The sequence below is a fragment of the Dendropsophus ebraccatus genome, chromosome 1 (assembly GCF_027789765.1).
Source record: "Dendropsophus ebraccatus isolate aDenEbr1 chromosome 1, aDenEbr1.pat, whole genome shotgun sequence".
Taxonomy (NCBI): domain Eukaryota; kingdom Metazoa; phylum Chordata; class Amphibia; order Anura; family Hylidae; genus Dendropsophus; species Dendropsophus ebraccatus.
The window spans coordinates 40,067,111-40,086,145 of NC_091454.1; the positions used below are offsets into that span (position 1 = coordinate 40,067,111).

Genomic DNA, 19,035 nt, shown 5'->3' on the forward strand with positions numbered 1-19,035 from the left:
GACTGCTGATGTGGCAATAGTTACTGCCAATCGAAAAGGCAGGATGGTATCGCTGCGCCACAACTACTTCACCTGTGAAAGGAGTAATTTGACTGCCGGTGTGGCGGTAGCCAGTGCCATGCGACTGCCGGTGTGGCGGTAGCAGAAATATGAAATATGACATACAGGAATCAGAAAAGTACGTCTGCAGCGAGAGCCAGGAAACCCTGGGCTGCAACTGCATTTTGTATAAAGTCTTAGGTCAGACATTCAGATAAACCCCCTGCGCTATTTCAAGTGTGAGGGGAAAGCGGGTGAAAATAAAAACTTTCATCCATAGAAAACTGTTCATATAGGAATATGGCAACTGTAATAATCTTAGGAACCACGAGACAGCGCCAGAGTACTAAACAAGTACTACTCCATTGTGTGACAAGTTGACAAGGAGACACGCTGCAGGTGTGTGTTTGTAGAGCAGGGCACCCACCAGGGAGAGAAGAGGAGAAGAGAAGAGGTGGACTACTACAACTATATCCACCTGTCCTTTACCGCTACTGTACAGGGATCCTCCCCTGGCAAACTGTCCCTTAGGGGGAATAAAGAGGAAGGTGATCCCTGGGGGGGGGGGTCTAGCATGGCGGGAAGGTGGTGTTTGATAGAAGAGGAAGGGGCCCCAGGGAATGGGAGATGGGAAATACTTACCAGGTCCCATATACTCACCCTCTTGCTCCTCTTCTCTTCAGCTCTCCGGTGAGACCAGCAGGGTCACCCCTTCAGCGTTCCGCTCACTAGGAGGGGTTTGCTGGTACAGGGGGGGGAGCTCTTCCAGCAGTCGGGGTGACCCTTGGGCTGGTGGGACAGAGGAGCCAGCTTCGGACTCATGATACCGCTTTTCTTCGAGCTAGGGGTGCTGGCAGCGCTCTGCTGCTCGCCCTGCTAGTTGGGGAAACAGAGAGACAATATTGTCTATGTTACCCACTTACCCTGTGAGCTACCCCCAGTAGTATATAGCCCCCTGTGAGTGCCCCTCAGTAGTATATAGCCCCCCTGTGCTCTCCCCCTGTAGTATATAGCCCCCTTTGAGCTCCCCCCAGTAGTATATAGCCCCCCTGTGCTTTCCCCAAGTAGTATATAGCCCCGTGTGAGGTCCCCCCAGTAGTATATAGCCCCCCTGTGCTCTCCCCCTGTAGTATATAGCCCCCTGTGAGATCCCCCCCCCAGTAGTATATAGCCCCCCCAGTAGTATATAGCCCCCTGTGAGCTGCCCCCAGTAGTATATAGCCCCCTGTGCTCTCCCCCTGTAGTATATAGCCCCCTGTGAGCTCTCCTCAGTAGTATATAGCCCCCAGTATATAGCCCCCTGTGAGCTCCCCCCAGTAGTATATAGCGCCCCTGTGAGCTCCCCCCAGTAGTATATAGCCCCCAAGTAGTATATAGCCCCCTGTGCTCTCCCCCTGTAGTATATAGCCCCCTTTGAGCCCCCCCCAGTAGTATATAGCCCCCCAGTGCGCTCTCCCCTTATAGATGGCCCCCAGAGAAAAAAAACAAACAACCCACAACTCACCTAGCACCTCGCTCCCCCGCCGCGCCTGTCTTCTTCTCTTCTCCTGTCGGCTCGGCCCCCGGCTGATACGCGCTCTGTAGGGATGTCCCGGGGATTCCCCAACAGAGCGCGCATCAGTGACCTCAGTGTATGCCGCCGGCCTGTACTTCCGAGAAGTTCAGGCCGGCGGCGTACACCGAGGTCTGTGGTGCGCGCTCTGCTGTGGAATCCCCGGGACATCCCCAGAGAGCGTGTATCAGCCGGGGGCCGGACCGACACTGCCCCCAGCCCCACAGGCGTACTGACATCTAAGGACGGTACGCCTATGGGGCGGGAGGAGTGCGGTGGGGAGCGGGACCTCCTAACCGCCCCGGATCCGGTCCGTCCCGGGCGGTTAGGAGGTCTGACCAGGGGTCCGGACAGCTGGCCTCCGCGGTCCGGGTTCGGACCGCGGTCCGCCAGTTGAGGACCCCTGCTATAGACTTTGTGGCCAGTAGGTATTCCTTAACCACTTAAGGACATATGACGTACCAGTACGTCATATGTCCTCATTAGCACTTCAAACCGGGGCGCGGCGACCCCGCTTTGAAGCACCGCGGTCCCGGGTGCCGCGTGTAGCCCAGGACCGCCGCTATTAGCGGGCACGGTCTGATCGCTGTGCCCGCTAATTAGCTAATCGGAGGCAGCTGTCAAAGTTGACAGCTGCCTCAGATTACCGGAGGCAACCTTTCCCTGGGGTCTAGTGGGGGAGATCGCTCCTCCGGGACGTCGTCCCGGAGGAGCGATCTCCGTTACTGAAGCCGGCCCCGACTCCGGCTCGGCACTAGCTCGGCAGCAGCCGGAAGTAAACGAGTGCCTATCTTATTGATCTTTGCTGTATATCTATACAGCAAAGATCTCAATAAGAGATCAAAGTATATATACTAGAAGTCCCCCAGGGGGGCTTCTAGTATATGTGTAAAAAAAAAAAAAAAAAAAAGGTTGTTTATAGTAAAAAGCCCCCTCCCCTAATAAAAATCTGAATCACCCCCCTTTTCCCAGGTATTAAATAAAAGTAAACAAACAAATAAATAAAAGTAAACAAACAAACAAGTGGTATCACCGCGTGCGTAATCGCCCGAACTATTAATCACATTCCTGATCAATCACATTCCTGATCTCGCACGGTAAACTGCGTCAGCGCAAAAAAAATCCCAAAGTGCTAAATTGCGCATTTCTTGGTCGCATCAAATCCAGAAAAAAATGTAATAAAAAGCGATCAAAAAGTCATATATGCGCAATCAAGGTACCGATAGAAAGAACACATCATGGCGCAAAAACTGACACAGCCCCATAGACCAAGAATAAAAGCGGGAATGGAGCGATTTTAAAGGAACATATATTTGTTAACAATGGTTTGAATTTTTTATAGGCCATCAGATACAATATAAGTTATACATGTTATATATCGTTTTAATCGTAACGACTTGAGGAACATGCATAACAAGTCAGTTTTACCCCAGGGCGAATGGCGTAAAAACACAGTTCCCCCAAATAAAAAGAAATGTGTTTTTTTTTCATTTTCACCACTTTTTTTTTCTGGTTTCGTAGTGTACTTAATGCAAAAATTCAGCCTGTCATTGCAAAGTACAATTAGTGACGCAAAAAATAAGGGCTCATATGGGTTTCTAGGTGGAAAAATGCAAGTGCTATGGCCTTTTAAACACAAGGAAAAACCGAAAACGCAAAAACGAAAATGGGCCCCGTCCTTAAGGGGTTAAAGCGTAACTGTCATTTCAGGGCCATTTTTTTTTAAAAAACATTAAATATCAACAGATCAAGCGATTTTAAGAAACTCTGTAATAGGTTTTATAAACCAAAAGAGTTTCCTTCTGTAGTGAAAAAGCAATCTCCCAGCCTCCCCCCTCACAGCAGAAGCAGCAGGATTTCTGTGTCCATTATGTGGCTATGGAGAGGGGAGGGGCTGTTAGGAGTGACTGAGCACGGCGCAGTCCTGCAAAGCACAACACCCTGCAATCTTCTCTCAGTAAGTTCATAGATAAGCACTGACCTTTCTGACCCCAGAATCCTGCAGTTTAGGTGCCCAGAGAGTCTACAAACAGCTGACCTTCATGTTACCTCTTCCTGCTCCCGCATCTCCCTCGGCCCCTCCCCCCTTCATAGGCTTACAATGGAGAGAGCAGAGCCAGTCTTCACTGGCTTCTCTGTAATGAAGACGTGTTTGCCTGATAATGCACAGATAAGGAGTCGGGGGGGGGGGGGGGGGGGGGGAGGCTTGGAAAATGCTTCTTGAGTACAGAAGGAGGCTTTTTTGGCTGATAAAAACCTATTGGAGTTTCTTAAAATCGCTATACTACTGATTTCTGCAATAAAAAAAAAAATATGACAGTTACGCTTTAAGTATGAGGTTGTAGAACCATACATATATAATGCCTTCACCCCCCCCCCCCCACCACCACCATTTACCTCTTTCTCCATTGCTTTCTGCTTCTTAATCTCCCTGATGAATTCGGTGTCTCTCTCAGGTTCCTTCCTCAGGTTTGGCTGTCAAAAAGGCAGTGTATTAGTACAACGTCCCCATCTTGCACAGCTTATAACCGCAATCAAAAAGCAAGTAAAAGAAATGGATCCTGCTTGAAGTTAAAGGGGTTTTACGGGGAAAGCGCTCAGAAGGGGAGACAGAGACCAAAACCATCACAGTATCAACAAGTACACACACACACACACACTGAATCTCTGAATTATCACTGTCACTTCAAAGAAGCCTTGACACATCGAAAGTTCTAGTGATTGGCAGGTCAAATCAAAAAGATCATCAGGTTGTGCAATGATTAAGATTATCGTGAGCAGATCAACCAAACACACTGTACTACATAAAGCTGCTTTCAGATGTATTAAACGACTTCTACACACATTTCTGTACCCCCCCCCCCTCACGCAACACAGGATCAGTGAGAACATTGATAACACTACTGATAGCACAATCATCCAGACCACTGACTGTAGTCACAGCTAGTGATGTCACAATACCAAAATTTTGAGTTCGATACCAATACATGATTTTTTTATTTCGATACCCAAGTATGAGAAAAAGCTATACCCCCCAACCGTTTTTACGCTGTTAAGGTCTTCAGGTCTGCACTATTACGGATATCTTTTGGTGTAATAGGGCCCTTAGGGGTGACAAGGTGTGTCCACAAGATGGCAAGTGAGCTTTGTGATAAAATTGTACGAGAAAACTGTGGGTGGGTAGTAGAAGTCGTAAGGTGGTAGGGGTTTGTCTGAGGGATGGAGTAGGAGACAGCAAAGGTGACAAATGGTCGGAGCAGATTGGGAAAGTAGCAGAAAAAGAAAACACAGGGACTGTTTGGGGGCCATATTGAAAGGGAAGGGGCACAGTGACAGGAGGTCTGGAGCAGAGAGACACAAGGTAGAAATAAGAGGTGGAGGGAGTAGGATGCTCCATGGAGGGGAGCACAAAATGGCAGGGGATCTCTAGGGTTAAGAGGGGCTAAAAAAAATGGGTAGAGAGCTCTGGCCTGGTTGTGGTCCCTAGAGGTGGTTAGGGAGCAGATAAGGCAGCTGTACCCAGGCTGGAGGGGTCCATGGATCAGATGTTTTGTACTGGTCCCAGGTGGCACCTGCAATAACTGGACATACATCGCAGATCCTGAGGGTATGCAACACGTCTTCATGGGAACACCTCTCACTGCCATTACAGGATTTACATGTAGGGGCTCCCCATTCAGTGTACAGCAAAGTAAGGCCGGGCAGTTTTGTACTGCAAAACCTACGTGAAAATTATTAATGGATTCTCTGCAGGGGTCTTGTACTTCATGTGATGTATACTCCTCAGTGTTATCTATAAGGAGCAGGAGATACAGGAGAAGTGTGATTTATTACCTGTTCTTTCTGCTGTGTCCCGACACTGCCCTGCCTCACAGATAAGAAGTTACTGAAACTCGGCAGCTGACAGGAGCCCCGTGCTGGGGCAGGGGGGATTATGGAAGCCGGGCAGACGCTGCAGTTGCTCATTACACAGACCACCCATGCCTGCACACGGCTCCTGACAGCTGCTTATGAAGATACATCTACCGGTCTCACTGCCCCCTCATCGCTCTTCCTCCATGCTGCATAAGTACTCACACTCTTAGCAGCTGAAAAAAGAGGCAGGCAAGGCAGTCTGGAGGCACACAGACAGCAAAGGGTTACTCTGCCAGGCAGGTCAGTTTCCCAGACGCAGCTCCTCACTCCGGCTGCATGCCAGGAAGGAGAAGAGGCTGAGGTGTGACGGGCTGGGGTCATTAGCAGCGGGGGTCTGCTAGACATAGTAGCTGACCCCACCTGCTTCTGTAGCTGCTCAGGAGGGGTCAGATGCCCCTGTCAGTTGTGACAGCAGCATCTGCACAGTTACATAGCCGGCACAGGCGATCGCTGTGTGCCGGCCACAGCTTATCACTGCTGTGAGCGGAGGGAGGGGCTGGAGGAGGTGACACCAGGGGGCTGTACTCAAGAGAACACGGCCGGTGCTCAGATAGCCACCCGCTGTGTTCTCTGCTCTATACTTAAGCTGCGTTATTAGGCAACTTAACATGAAGTATCGATACCAGGAAATCCTGGTACCGAACCGTATTTTTGCCCGAAATACCGATAGTATAGATATTTCGATACATCGTGCATCCCTAGTCACAGCAGAATCCGGTGTGTTTCGGGCCCCATCAAAGGGAGTAAGACGCAGTAATCGCCAACAGGGGATGAGATTCCTGAGCGCTCCTGGCGTCTTGGAATGGGGGCAATGTTTGGGGGAGAGTAAAGGATATTATTCACTTACTGTTGAGCCAAGAGAAGAACGCTTGCGAAGCCGAGGTGGGGAGATAGGTTCGTCATCTCTCTCCATACTTTCAGCAGACGAATCTAAATGGTAAAGTGAACAACTTTCATATCATGTTACTGTATAAGAATGCAAACTGACATACCCAGAATACACAGTATATGACCTGAATAGATCAGTCATCACAATTCTCACCTGGAACCTGAGCCATATACGCGCCATATATTAGCTTATACTTAAGAATTAATATGTAAACTAAATACTTGTTCTTTGTGGTGGTAGTTAGTCTGCAGCAGCAAGTTCCACTGAATTATATATACACAATCCAACAAGAAAGACAAAAAGTGATGGCACTGCCTGGCTCTCTACTAGATGGCACTCAGGCTGGTTCCGGTATGTGGTGGTGCTCAATCCAAAATAAACATGCTGTATGAACAATGAATAAAGGATGAAAGGAGGCACTCACCAGCAGTGTATATAGACCATCCGGCTTTATTGCTGTGCGCAGGGGGAGCGGGGGAGACAAAGTGGGTGACCGCAGTTTCGCGGCTTAGTGCCGCTTTGACGAACACTCATGTAAAGATCCGCCGAGGCAAAAAAACGCCCAAAGTACAAAACATCCACAAGGAGTGAAGCACAAGCAGGTCACCTGTTACAGGTAGGTGATCATGCTGCACCACACTCCACAGACACAGACCTTACTGTAGGAGATAGACAGCAGAATGACCATACGTATAGTTAATCAGACATTTCTTTAGATGAGGATTGTCGCGCTATTATCAAAAGGCCTTAATTTCTGCATTAATAAGGATTTTAATTATGTAGACTTTGAAATAGATCTGAGAAAAGCCATTAGGAAACTAAACATCCAGAGATTTTTCCTGCAGATATCCAGCAACAGCGAGCAGATGGAATTTATGGGACAAACGCAGGTCCATGTAGGCCCTTTGGGCTTTATAACAGCCGGTAATTCATCTTCGGCTAATTATCCTTACTCATGGGTTTAGAAGATAGCTCCCCAGGTACACAGGTCGACCATACTCCAGCAGCCCCTTCTCCATCCACACCTTTCTTAGGAGGGGTTCAGTCTAAATTTAACACACCCTTGCCTGCCGGGTCTCCTATCTCTGTTTATGGACAAGGTCCTACAGGATGTCAAGGTGTTAATTTATCCTCCGTCCAGTCCGAACCTTTCGGATGGTGAACGCAGGGCCTTGGTATGGCTCAAGTCTCAGAGAGAGATAGTGATACGCCTGGCAGACAAGGGTGGCAATATTGTCATTCTGTCCAAGGATTATTACTTACAGGAGGCACATCGACAGCTGTCAGATGAATCCACATATACCAAATTACCAGCAGTCCCAACACATTCATATACTAACAAAGTGCGTGATGTATTACGTAAAGGGGTAGAGCAACAGATATTTACCAGTAATTTTGCAGAGAAACTGTTTGTGGATATTCCCAAAAAACCCTATTGGTATTGGGTACCCAAGATACACAAGGATATACAGCGACCGCCTGGTCGCCCTATTGTGGCGGGTATGGGATCCATCATGGAACCGATTCCTAAATATCTAGATTGATTAGACCTATCCTAAAAAATATTCCATCTTCTGCTCGGTATACGCGAGATCTGCTGGAGGCATTGGATCCTTTTTACTGGCAGGAGGATCATCGCCTTGCGAGCATAGACGTTGAGCGCCTGTACACCCAGATCCATCATGACCGGTGTGTACAGGCTGTCAGGTGGTGTCTCCAGGTGATAGGTGGATATGACACATTTGTGCAGTATATCTGCGATCCAGGGCAGAATCTAGCTTTTCTGCTGCCTGAGGTGAAAATTAAAATGGCGCCCCCCCCCCCCAATAATTAGTGATCAACTGCACACATACACATACATATATATTAGCAGCAATTATACCACACATAGGTATATATTAGCTATAAATATACCACACAAATAAAAATATACCAGCAGTCACTGTATGATACATAAACATATATGCCGGCAGTGTATGTACTGCATAGTAGGTACCAGCAGTGCGTATACTGCATGCAAACACATTTACCAGCTGTGTGACCAGTTACCATCATTCCCCCTCTCTGTGCCCTAGGCCATGTGCACACTATGTATAACACCGGCCGTTCTGTGACCCAGCCGGATCACAGAGCGGCTGGTGTTGCTGAAGATCATCAAGTCACTGCAGTGTCAGCTGGATGATGTTCATTCCTTCTGAATTTGGGTGCGGGCCCACCCATGTGCGCCCACATCCGAATTCACTGCTGCACACAATGGAGCATACGGCCGGAGCCACACACTCCATTGTGTGAACTGACAGGTTCTCTGCGGCCATTATTCAATGAATGAGATGGAGAGATGATGATGAACTATAAAGCATGGGATCCGCATAATCGCTGTACCCTCACCATACTTTAGAAGTCACCTCCCTTGATCAAATGCAGTAATCCTCTAGAGTGCCCAGTAGAGGATTACTGCATTTGATCAGGGGAGGTGACCTATGAAGTATGGTACCCCCTGTAATGGTGGACATAACCTAATACCCCCAAACAGCTTCTTCGTTGGCGATGCGGACCTCTAAATAGAAAATACCCATACCCTTCCCTCAGCAAAGGCCCCCTAATACCAGTCAGTCACCCCCCCACAGTAAGCACCTAGAAACACTGCATACCCACCCCAGCATATATCTACTGTATAATACACACACACACACACAATTCACCCCATACCTTCTGTTTCTGATCTGTCTCCTGGCTACACAGGTCGTGGGAGGCTGTGGAGGGTCAGGACCTCAGAAGACAGAGCTCATGGTGCAGGGGAGGGGGGCACAGGACAGGCAGCACACAGCTTTGCAGGGTCAGTTTCCTGGTCTTCTCACTGTTTTGACCTCTGCAGGCTGCCGTGCTGAGTCCCCTCCTCCTGCTTCCAGTCCCGACGCTCAGGCGGCACACAGTGGAGGAAGCACTGGGATCACATGGAAACTTTGTGGTATTGTGCATCTTCCACTGTTAGCTTTGCAGATAAGGCAGCCGGGACCCAGATAAGGCAACAGGAGGGGGTCCTGTAATGCTGCTGGGCGGCTGCTGTCATTGATTTAAGTCAGAAATGACTTAACTACAATGAAAAGGCAGGGTTGTGCCGCCCCCCTGAGGGACCTCGGAAGCTGCCGCCTGAGGCAGAGTTCTTACTCTTCCTCATGGTAGGAACGGGCCTGCTGCGATCTTGTTTACCTGGTTATGACATGTAATGCGTTTGAATTTAATGGTCAGTGGTACCTCCAGAAGTCAGGGGTAGGGATGGGTAATCCGGTAGCCCCAACACTAGCCAATATATTTCTGGCATATATGGAGAGTGAAAAGGTAGATAGTTCGTATACTCTTAGTCACTAGACTGCAGCTACTATGACCATATGAATGTGATAACAATCTACTTTAGATTGCTATGAGAGCAGTGTGGATTTAATGAGCACAACAGTACATTTATGATTTCTTAGGAGAAAGCCATTAAAAGTTACATTTTACTCAGTGGATGGTCTTACTGGATGTGATTTGGGCTTAAGGCCCTTGTTAGTTTGTTAATTGCATTGCCATCTAGATCACCTTCCTTTAGAACACATTATTTGTGTTTTGGTTCACTTTAATATAGGACAAAAATAAATACGTTTTAGCTTTAAAGCGTACCGTCATGTTTTTTTTATTGCAGAAATCAATAGTATAAGCGATTTTAAACTCTGTAATAAGTTTTATCAGCCAAAAAAGCCTCCTTCTGTACTCAAGAAGCAATCTCCCAGCCTCCACCCCCCCCCCCCGACTTCTTATCTGTGCATTATCAGGCAAACACGTCTTCATTACATAGAAGCCTGTGAAGACGGGCTCTGCTCTCTCCATTGTAAGCCTATGAAGGGGGGAGGGGCCGAGGGAGCAGGAAGAGGTGACATGAAGGTCAGCTGTTTGTAGACTCTCTGGGCACCTACAACGCTAAATTCGGGTGTCAGAAAGGTCAGTGCTTATCTATGAACTTACTGAGAGAAGATTGCAGAGTGTTGTGCTGTGCAGAAATCCTCCGTGGTCAGTCACTCCTAACAGCTCCATAGCCACATAATGGAGACAGAAATCCTGCTTCATTTGATGTGAGGGGAGAGGCTGGGAGATTGTTTTTTCACTACAGAAGGAAACTCTTTTAGTACATAAAACCTATTAGGCCCCATTCACACGTCCGTGTCAGTTTTTACTGTCAGGAAATCCTGATCAGGAAACCTCAAATGTCATCAGGATAGTATCAGGATTTCCTGACAGTAATCCGTTTTTACCTTCAGGAAACCATCAGGAAAAACCTTCAGGATTTCCTGATGAGAAGAAAAAAATAGGACATGATGGGAGATGCAAACTGGATGGTCACAGCTTGCAGAACTACAACTCCCATCATTCCCGGCTGACAGGTCATGATGGGAATTGTACTTCTGCAGTCTGTGGCCACCCAGGTTGCAGGGCATGATGGGAGTTGTACTTCTGCAACCTGCATGGCAACAGGCTGCAGAAGCACAACTCCCATCATCACCTGTCAGCAGGGCATGGTGGGAGTTGTACTTTTGCAACCTGCATGGCCACAGGCTGCAGAAGCACAACTCCCATCATCACCTGTCAGCAGGGCATGGTGGGAGTTGTACTTCTGCAACCTGCATGGCCACAGGCTGCAGAAGCACAACTCCCATCATCACCTGTCAGCAGGGCATGGTGGGAGTTGTACTTCTGCAACCTGCATGGCCACAGGCTGCAGAAGCACAACTCCCATCATCACCTGTCAGCAGGGCATGGTGGGAGTTGATGGGAGTTGTGCTTCTGCAGCCTGTGGCCATGCAGGTTGCAGAAGTACAACTCCCACCATGCCCTGCTGACAGGTGATGATGGGAGTTGTGCTTCTGCAGCCTGTGGCCATGCAGGTTGCAGAAGTACAACTCCCATCATGACCTGCTGCCAGGTTATGATGGGAGTCATGATGGACATCTCACCTGTCCGGGCCTGATGTAGAGATCGGCAGCGCTGCTCCGTTCGGGGGGAAAATCGGCGCTGAAGGTCCGGGGTGCCGGAATTGGTGATCCCTGGCGCTGCTACGTTCCGGAGGAGGGACGGTGGCGCTGATGGCCCGGAGACAGAGGCGGACGATGGCGGAGCCGGTGAGTTGCTGAGACGGTCCGGCGGCGGGGGCGGCTTGCGGTGGCGGGATGATTGGGCGGCTGGCAGCCCTGTCCCGATGTCCGTGCTGGGGGTCGGGCGGCGGCGGCGGCGGCTCATGTACGGTTGGGGGGGCGGGGGTCATCGCGGCTTGGTGATCGGGCGGTGGGTTCTTCCGGCGGGCTCTCAGTCATCCGGAATCACGGGCACTTTCCTGATGTACATCAGGAAAGTGCCCGTGATTCCAGCGCTCCCATAGACTTCTATGGGGGCGTCCGGGCCGGAATTCCGGACAAAAATAGGACATGTCCTATTTTTTCCGGATCTATTTTCCGGAACGGACACCCTTCCGGAAAAATCCGGAAGGGTGTCCGTGACCAATTAGAGTCTATGGGTCCGGAAATCCATCCGGATTTCCTATCCGGAATGTTTTTTCCGGACGTGTGAAGGGGGCCTTACATAGTTTCTTAAAATCGCTTGTACTGTTGATATTTAATGCTTTCAGAAAAATAGCCCTGAAATGACAGTTACGCTTTAATTAAAGGACAAGTGCCACGATACTCATTTTAAAAAATAAACAAACCAATAGTTGCAGTATACTTTCTGTCCTACCTGACACTATTTGCGCCTGAATGCGCAACTTTCAGGGTCCCCGTCAGCATCCAGGGCTCCGGTTCAAAATTCACTCACTTCCTGGATTCGGGAGCGTAGCGCGTGATGACGTCACGCGACGCGGCCCATAATGCATTGCGGTTAAATCGTCCTATTGGCTGTAAACATACGCCCCTTGAGCTATTATTCCTCCCCCCTCATCTGGTATTCCTCCCCCTGATGCCCGCCCCTAGAAAACTCCCCTAAGACAAACTATAGTAATGCACACCAGAGTCCTTACTGAGCATGCTCTCAAAGTGCAATCTGTTTTCCAGACTGCATAGTGAGAGCAGCACTTTCAACACGCTGGAACCATCTTTATTTCCTGGACTGCACATTCCACTTTACCTTATAGAATGGTAATTATAAATAAATTAAAATTATGCTAGAAAAATACTTTAAAAAATTTATATCGCTATTTATATAGAAAAAAAATAAAAGTATATTTATATACACCCACACATAAATATATATATATATTTATAACTATATACACACTCATAGTACCCATCACTATCTCAGTACCCATCACTATCTCACTATATATACTACCCATCACTATCTCACTATATATACTCCCCCTATATATATATTGAACAATTCTAAGTTTATATTATCATTCCACTTACGGCTTGTTGAGTGAAGAGGACAGTGTCTTCACTGAAACTGTTTTGGAAATCTCAGAGTGGAATTCTAACCTGGTGAGTATTAAAAAGTATATATAAAAGTAATATATTTTTATTCATTTTTTACAGGATTGTTTTTAATGTTTATTTTTATCAAATATTGCAGACTAAGGAAGAAGAGGAGGAAATACCACCTCCAACACCAAATAGATACGCCAACGATACAGTAAGCCAAAATATTATATATACACACACTCACCGGCCACTTTATTAGGTACACCATGCTAGTAACGGGTTGGACCCCCTTTTGCCTTCAGAACTGCCTCAATTCTTCGTGGCATAGATTCAACAAGGTGCTGGAAGCATTCCTCAGAGATTTTGGTCCATATTGACATGATGGCATCACACAGTTGCCGCAGATTTGTCGGCTGCACATCCATGATGCGAATCTCCCGTTCCACCACATCCCAAAGATGCTCTATTGGATTGGGATCTGGTGACTGTGGAGGCCATTGGAGTACAGTCAACTCATTGTCATGTTCAAAAAACCAGTCTGAGATGATTCTAGCTTTATGACATGGCGCATTATCCTGCTGAAAGTAGCCATCAGATGTTGGGTACATTGTGGTCATTAAGGGATGGACATGGTCAGCAACAATACTCAGGTAGGCTGTGGCGTTGCAACGATGCTCAATTGGTACCAAGGGGCCCAAAGAGTGCCAAGAAAATATTCCCCACACCATGACACCACCACCACCAGCCTGAACCGTTGATACAAGGCAGGATGGATCCATGCTTTCATGTTGACGCCAAATTCTGACCCTACCATCCGAATGTCGCAGCAGAAATCGAGACTCAGACCAGGCAACGTTTTTCCAATCTTCTACTGTCCAATCTCGATGAGCTTGTGCAAATTGTAGCCTGAGTTTCCTGTTCTTAGCTGAAAGGAGTGGCACCCGGTGTGGTCTTCTGCTGCTGTAGCCCATCTGCCTCAAAGTTGGACGTACTGTGCGTTCAGAGATGCTCTTCTGCCTACCTTGGTTGTAACGGTTGGCTATTTGAGTCACTGTTGCCTTTCTATCAGCTCGAACCAGTCTGCCCATTCTCCTCTGACATCAACAAGGCATTTCCGCCCACAGAACTGCCGCTCACTGGATGTTTTTTCTTTTTCGGACCATTCTCTGTAAACCCTAGAGATTGTTGTGCGTGAAAATCCCAGTAGATCAGCAGTTTCTGAAATACTCAGACCAGCCCTTCTGGCACCAACAACCATGCCACGTTCAAAGGCACTCAAATCACCTTTCTTCCCCATACTGATGCTCGGTTTGAACTGCAGGAGATTGTCTTGACCATGTCTACATGCACTGAGTTGCCGCCATGTGATTGGCTGATTAGAAATTAAGTGGTAACGTGCAGTTGGACAGGTGTACCTAATAAAGTGGCCGGTGAGCGTGTATAATATATTATACACACACACACATATATATACACACACAAAATAGACTAGGGAAATATAAGTAACATAGCCACCTATTGAATTCCGGCCGGAATGTATACACATACGGGGAGATTTATGCTGTTAATAGAATCTGCTGGCTGTGTTGACCCATAACTAATCAGATTACAACTTTTTTTACAAACAGTTTTTGGTCAATAAAAAGTGGAATCCGATTGGTTGATTGGAGCAATTTACACCAGCTTGATAAATCTCCAACATGGTATACACTCAGGAGGTGTTCTCTAGCGACCAGAGAAAATTAAATTTCTTTTTTCTTCTGCCGCTATTCATTAAATAGCGTGACTCTCCAGCCGCACGCTCCATAGTGTTTAGTGAGTATTTATGATGCGGGCGTCCACAAAAGCACCACCATCATAAAACTCTGGCTTGAAAGATCATTTGGCCAGTAATGCAGTACGTGACCATGTTCAGAGGGCGTAAGAAACCGGCTGTTTTTTATTCTTTTTTTTTTTAGGCATTCCAAAATCTTTTAAATAGAGTACAAGAAAGAGTGGATGTAGAGAACAAATTGGATTCCTATTCTTTTCAAAACTACCCTCAATGGGGTCCAAATGACCAGAGGCCAGTTATTATAGCAGACACTGAGGGAAGGCTGCAAATACAAATTGGTGTCAGTGTATGGAATGCCGGCTCATGCCAAACGTGGAGGAGAGTCTTTGCTGCCATGAATTTTCCCAGATTATGCATTTTAAAGAATATCTATGTGTCTCTTCACACCCAGATTTTGAGGGATGAACGAACATTGAGACACTTCCTTGGAATGGGAAATGTTGTTGTTGAAAAAGATTTTTAAAAAAAATGGCAATCGGTTAGTGTAAAACGTTTATTACTAATGATGTTTTTATATTGTATTATTTTTTAAAGTGTCTTATATATTTTTTTACAATTTCTTTTTTAGACATCTACGTTGGGCTGCCTATAGATCATTTTGCTTGTTGATTTATGGGCTACTAGGCAAACATAATCGAGTCCCAATCCAGTCTTGCGCGGTCAACTAGGGAAAAGATATCCAGACCCCTGACAGATACACAGGTTTTAAATGGTTTAGTGAATATAATTCCTTTCATATGCACTCTGCATTGAATTTAAAACGAGGTTTCACTTACTTACAATGTTACTATTTGATTAGTGTGATGAAGCACATTGTTGTGTTTTTTTCTAAGGCAAGTTTATTTTAAATTTTGTTACATACTTACAAAAAAAAATTTTTAAATTTTTCAAGAAATAAAGTTTAACATTGTGAATAATAAAAAAAAAAAGTTACTTTAATTTCGCAGTGGTGTTTCTATTCTTCCTCTAACATTTAAAAAAAAAAAAAAATTAAACCAAACAATTAACAGCAAATATTGTAATCCATATAATTTTCCAGGTTAGTTAGCGACATCAGTAATATTATTCAAGTCTTGACGTATGTTCCGAAATTAGCATAGCTTTAGATCTGGCCACTGGAGCGATGTTAGGTGGCAAAGATGGACGTCTCGACTGCCAAGTGCTGGTTGTTGGATCCAAGACCATTTGAACAACGGTATCCATAACCTCAAAGAAATTCTTGAGACGTCGGTTCATAGATTGCTTTTGACAACCCATGCCCTGCGACCTTTTGTATACACAACTTTGTGCCGTAGAGACCCAACAGCATCACCATGTGCGGTTTCCTTCCTCACCGTAGCTTGAATTCTTTCAAGGTTTCGATTGTGGTCTAGAGTGGCTAGTTGGGTTTTTGCAACCATAGAGTCAATGAAAAAGTGTAACCTCTTCGGTCTGTATTTAAGCAAAGATGATACACCTCAAGTTCATCAGTATGGCAAAAATGGGAAATTTGCTTAATCTCTCGCAAAATCACAGGGTTCATGACAATTTCTACTAACAGATCGTGTGCTGGTGTATTTGGAGTGAGCCACATTGTATTTGCAATTTTTTCTTCTGACAATGTTAGGTGGTTGCAGCTTTTGATTGAATCTTCCTCAGTCCAAGAATGCTCGTTTGTTACGTGATGAACTACCGACTTCCACCGCTCAACCAATACCTCCTTATTTTTTACAGTGTCGGGACCACCACCACATGTGGTTTTTAATTGGCTGTACCCAACTGCTTAAAATTTCTGCATGTTTTGATTTTGATGGTGTATATTTTGTTACCCACAGACTTAGAAAGGTGCCATACATCAAATTGGTGTTCAATATCAGGATATTCAACTCAAAAGTTTTCGAATCGACACGTGACGGTCGGTGGCAAGCACTGCAATGCGTAAGTTTGTCGAGCAATTCTTGAAGGCAATTTTGAAAGGCCTTTTTTCTAGAGCCACAGATGATAGAGACAGTATCAATTGCTCTATTTAAAAATTGCTAATTTTTTTGCTCTCTGCATCCATTAGGGTATAGATGCAGTATTTTGCAGAAAATCACACTGTCCATCACCTGTTAGGTAGACTGGTGAATTGCCTAATTCTTGTAATACTTTTGATTTCTCAGTTTGCCATTCTGTCAACTGCCAGAAAAATACACTCCCTTTGGATTCTGAAGAACGTTGTTTTAGAAATACTATGCATGTTAAGTAATTTCAAAAAAAATGTTGAACTTTCAAAAAACTACTTCCACTTAAAAAAGTGGCTGTGGCTAACAATACATTTCCAGCCGGTCGATTATTTATTTTAGGCTGTGTTTCCCACAATAGCCGCTCATGTCCCTTGGCACACAATACATGAATTGACATGTAACTGCCTTGCAATGATTTTTTGTATTTAATTGGTGAAAGGCATTTCTTTTTGAATGGACAAGGAATCGAAGCCATCAATTTTTTTATACAAGACTCGAATACCAAAAACTTCCGATCCCTTACAGCGTCTTTGTCGGGAGATGTAACCTCTTCGAAATCATTATTTTTTCATCGTCTGCGGAAACCAAAAAACGATTCCTCTGGGTCCTCCTCACAGTCACTAATGTTGAATGTAGTGTCCTCTTGGTCAATATAAGTTGAAATCGAAGTGTCATGCTCTGATGACGCAAAAATAGGGCTTTCAAATAAGTGACTTGAGGAAACAGGCCTGACCATAATAGGGGATATTGTCGGTATATTTTCGCCTGTTAAAGTAACTTCACTTGTAGTAGTCACATTTTCTGGACTAAATTCTTGTTCAATTAGATCAGTGTCAAATTAAAAATTTAACCAATAAGTATGATCTGACAAACTTTTTGACCTTCTAGTTGATGTTTGGGTAATCAATTTAAATGGAGTCGAAGTAGTTGGTGCCGATGTATATTCTTCTGTTTGGGAAGTCATTGCACTTAGATGGTAAATTCTCTATCTGTTCTGTTTGGAACACTGATGCAGGACTTGAAATAATTTCTGTATAATCCTCATTTTGAGCTCCACTTGTAAATTGTGAAGGTAATGGTGGTTGCGCTTCCACACTTTCCACGGCGGTAGTTTTGGTTGACCTTGACCCAGTCCATGAGATGTCATCTTTAGAAACTAGACGACGGCACATAATTTTTTTGTTTCTCTTTGTGACACTTGCCTGAATTTTTTTATGTTTGCTAAACATTGATGGTATAGTGTTCGTCACAAAATCTCGTGGTATCTGGCCGTAGTATTGCTTGTTGGAAGAATATGAGAAAGCTCAGATGAAAAGATTTGAGCCGAGATTGAAGAATCTTTTGTACTGGTTTTCAGACTGGTTCAATCGGCAAACTTGAAGAAGTTGGATGTGTCGTAAGAGTATGTTGTTTCTTTACACACTTTTTTGATGGTTCTTCCACCGAGCCTTGTGATTGGAGACAATGTCAAAGAATCAATACGGGACAATGAAGGTATGCTGGTTACAAACTGATGATGTAGAATACATAACAGTACTCGGGATTGTTTTGCGACGTACTATACGTAACAGAAGTAGTTGGTATTGAAGTTGAACCAAGTACTTGTGCATACCGACACAACAGCGGTGACAGGATCCGTTGATTTTAATGGAACAATGCTGACAGATGGTGCATCGTAAGAAGCTGATGGCAGATTTGGAAATAAAGTAGGACACGCATTCTTACGTAGATTACGACGGTGTTCATCATAATTGTAGCTGTCAGGAGTGAAGTGTGCAGAACACATCAGATAGGTGTCGTTTACTATGCCATAGTGCACTTTCTCCACCATTCTTCCAAATTGGTAGGAAATTGTCCGGATTTCTCAAGCCATAAACGAAATCTTGCTTTATAACGCACGGAAAACTGAAAAATGACCGTAGGATCCTTTTTTGCGCCACTTGCTGGTACCTCCTTTCACAATACAGGATGGCATGCTAAAATTATAACAATAGAAGAAACTTTGTTATGAATGAAAACTTTTCTTCTCGATTTTCCATTGTATTTGAATATTGAAAAGTATAATATATTAATTTTAGAAGAACCGACCTACATAAATTGACATCTTTATACGTTGACTTAGACGGGGTGCCATCTAAGACATAAAGTACACCAAAAAAATGTATAAATTTGCTGTAATGAAAGCCTTATGATGTTGTTTGAAATACTGTGGGTTGCATCTATTTGAGGAAGATGCACTGAGGAATGCATCTACTATAAGTGCACCTACACAGGTGCCATCTAATATACACATAATGCAAAAAGTTCACCAGTGACTATTCCTGTATAAGCATGTCTGGGCATTATGGTTGAAGGGTGGGGGCACAGCTGTAGTGGAC

The 19,035-nt window shown here is 45.4% G+C and overlaps 1 protein-coding gene across 1 annotated transcript in view; it reads right to left on the bottom strand.

The window, feature by feature from the left end:
- Positions 1–6,564, bottom strand: part of LOC138782143 (hyaluronan mediated motility receptor-like) — a 40,334-nt gene extending 33,770 nt beyond the window's left edge. The window contains exons 1-5 of the mRNA XM_069956806.1: positions 6,549–6,564; positions 6,354–6,436; positions 3,989–4,066; positions 769–915; positions 25–217 (exon numbers count right to left, since the gene is read on the bottom strand). Of these exons, the coding sequence (XP_069812907.1) occupies positions 25–217; positions 769–915; positions 3,989–4,066; positions 6,354–6,436; positions 6,549–6,564 (517 nt within the window). The remainder of the gene's footprint in view (positions 1–24; positions 218–768; positions 916–3,988; positions 4,067–6,353; positions 6,437–6,548) is intronic.
- Between the last annotated feature and the right edge of the window lie 12,471 nt (positions 6,565–19,035).